The 2,742-nt window shown below is 57.7% G+C and overlaps 1 protein-coding gene across 1 annotated transcript; it reads right to left on the reverse strand.

The window, feature by feature from the left end:
• Positions 1 to 694: 694 nt before the first annotated feature.
• On the reverse strand, positions 695 to 2,693 carry LOC121354762 (epithelial discoidin domain-containing receptor 1-like; the record flags this gene model as incomplete). The annotated part of the gene is made up of 5 exons (XM_041469603.1): positions 695 to 706; positions 738 to 895; positions 1,471 to 1,584; positions 2,078 to 2,324; positions 2,507 to 2,693. Coding segments are annotated over 5 exons (718 nt in total), but the record flags the coding sequence as incomplete, so codon positions are not given.
• Positions 2,694 to 2,742: the final 49 nt, after the last annotated feature.

The raw sequence follows: 2,742 nt of genomic DNA on the forward strand, positions 1-2,742 counted from the left end.
CGCCTCCGCCCCGCGGCCCTGAGGACCAGTAAAAACCAGTTAGAACCAGCTCAGACCTGTTAGAACTAGTTAGAACCAGTTTGGCTCCAATTCAGAGCAGTTAGAACCGGTTATAACCAGTTATAACCAGTTAGAACCAGTAAGAACTGACTCAGACCAGTTACAACCAGTTAGAACTGGCTCAAACCAGTTAGAATCAGTTACAACCAGTTAGATGGGGTTCAGACCAGTTAGAACCAGTTCGGCTCCAATTCAGAGCAGTTAGAACCAGTTCTGAGGGGTTAGAACCAGTTCAGCCCCAGTTAGAACCAGTTCCAAGCAGTTAGAACCAGTTCACACTGGTTTGTACCAGTTAGAACCAGTTCAGACCAGTTAAAACCAACTCAGAGCAGTTAGAAGTGACTCAGACCAGTTGAAACCAGTCAGAACCAGTTCAGCCTCGGTTAAAACTGGTTCTGAGCAGTAAAAACCAGTTCCCAGTCCCCTCCCAATCCCCTCCCAGTCCCTCCCAGTCCCCCCCAGTCCCTCCCAGTGACCTTGCCCAGCGACCCGGCCGCACCGCGGCGGCGCCGCAGGATGAGGATGATGATGGCGAGCAGGAGGAGGATGATGGCGCCCAGGCAGCCCAGCAGCGCCGGCGACTGCCCCGCCTCACCCTGGGCCGCCGGCGGGACCAGTTCGGCCTCCCCAGGGGCTACTGAGGTCCCTCCCAGTCCCCCCCAGTCCCTCCCAGTGACCTTGCCCAGCGACCCGGCCGCACCGCGGCGGCGCCGCAGGATGAGGATGATGATGGCGAGCAGGAGGAGGATGATGGCGCCCAGGCAGCCCAGCAGCGCCGGCGACTGCCCCGCCTCACCCTGGGCCGCCGGCGGGACCAGTTCGGCCTCCCCAGGGGCTACTGAGAAGGGCAGGGGGGTGTCATGGCCACGCCCACCTCAGATAAGCCACACCCATTTAATCCCCATCCCATTGAACCCCACTCAATTAAGCCCCACCCACTTACTCTTCAATTAAGCCACACCCATTAAGCTCCCCCCAACTAAACCCCACACACTCATGTCTCCATTAAGCCCCACCCATTAAGCCCCACCCATTTGCACCTTCATTAAGCCACACCCTATTAAGCCCCACCCAATTAGAGCGCCACCCATTTACACCTCCATTAAACCCTGCCCAATTAAACCTCGCCCAATTAAACCCCACCCACTTACACCTTCATTAAGCCCCACCCCATTAAGCCCCACCCCATTAAGCCCCACCCAATTGACCACACCCACTCAATCCCCTTCCAGTTAAACCACGCCCAGTTATGCTCCACCCACTACACCCCCTCCTCTTTAAACCCAACTCATTTAAGCCCCTCCCAGTGAAGCCACACCCACTAAAACCTCCCAGTTAAGCTCCTCCCATTTAAACCCCGCCCAGTTAAACCCCACGCATTTCAACCACACCCATCTAAGCCCTGCCTACCTGCAGCAGTGACGTTGGTGGCCCCGTCCCTGTCACGGGCGTTTTCCAAGATGGCGGAGGAGGGGTCAGGGGTCGGGGGCCACCCGCTGGCACCCACGGGGTCATCCAGCACCTCTGGGGGTGGGGACAGTCATTGGTGACGTCATCCACAGTCAATGGCGTCATCGACAATAATATAATGAATGATCAACGGTGTTATTGGGAAATCAATTACGTCATTGATTGATGACGACCTCACCAGTCAACCAATGATGTCATCAACCAGCCGATGACCCCAAGAGTCAACCATTGGCCCCAACACCCAACCATTGGCCCCAACACCCAACCATTGACCCCCAACACCCAACCATTGACCCCATGACTCAACCATTGACACCAACACCCAACCATTGACCTCATGACTCAACCATTGACACCAACACCCAAGCATTGACCCCATGACTCAACCATTGACACCAACACCCAAGCATTGACCCAATGACTCAACCATTGACACCAACACCCAACCATTGACCCCAACACCCAACGGATGACCCCAAAACCAAACCAATGACCCCAACACCCAACCATTGACCCCAACACCCAATTGTTAACCCCAACACCCAACCTGAGAGGAAGGAGACCTCACTGAAGAGCATCCACTCGGCGCCAAAGAAGAAGCGGCACTGGATGAAACGGGCGTGGCGTCCACCCAAGGGGACAGTGACCAAGCGGGCGCTGGGGTCCTTGGTGGCCCCGGCCAGGCTGTGGGTGACCACCGTGGGCTCCCAGGCCGTGGCCAAGATCTTCTTGAAGCGACACTCGACCGCCCGGAAGATTCCGACGCCACGCGTGTGGAGGTTGTTGCAGTGGACCTGGGGGGGGTGACAATGCGTCCCATGATGCTCTGGGGCAAGGTGACCAATCCAGACGTTCTCCAGAGGGACATCCCAGACCCCAAGCTGGGATTGATGTGGTGGCCACCCATCCATCCATCCATGGCTGACCAATCCCACAATTCCAGGCGCCCCAAATCTCCCAGCATTCCCCGGGGCACCTGCATGGCGTGGAAGGTGCGGAGCTCCTGGAACTCAAACTCCAGCTCCACATTGGGGTGGGGCCCAGGTGGCCGCGGCCACCCCACGTAGTCGTAGCCTGGCCACAGGCGGCGCTCGCGGGTCCTCAAGAAGTCATCGAGGCCCAGGACCCCGTCTGAGAGCTGGCCCAGCCCCCCGAAGTGCAACCTGGGCAGGTGGGACACACCTAGATATGGGGATTGTCCCATCCCACCCA

This window comes from Pyrgilauda ruficollis, unplaced genomic scaffold, assembly GCF_017590135.1.
Source record: "Pyrgilauda ruficollis isolate IOZ18807 unplaced genomic scaffold, ASM1759013v1 scaffold2377, whole genome shotgun sequence".
NCBI classification, from domain to species: Eukaryota; Metazoa; Chordata; class Aves; order Passeriformes; family Passeridae; genus Pyrgilauda; species Pyrgilauda ruficollis.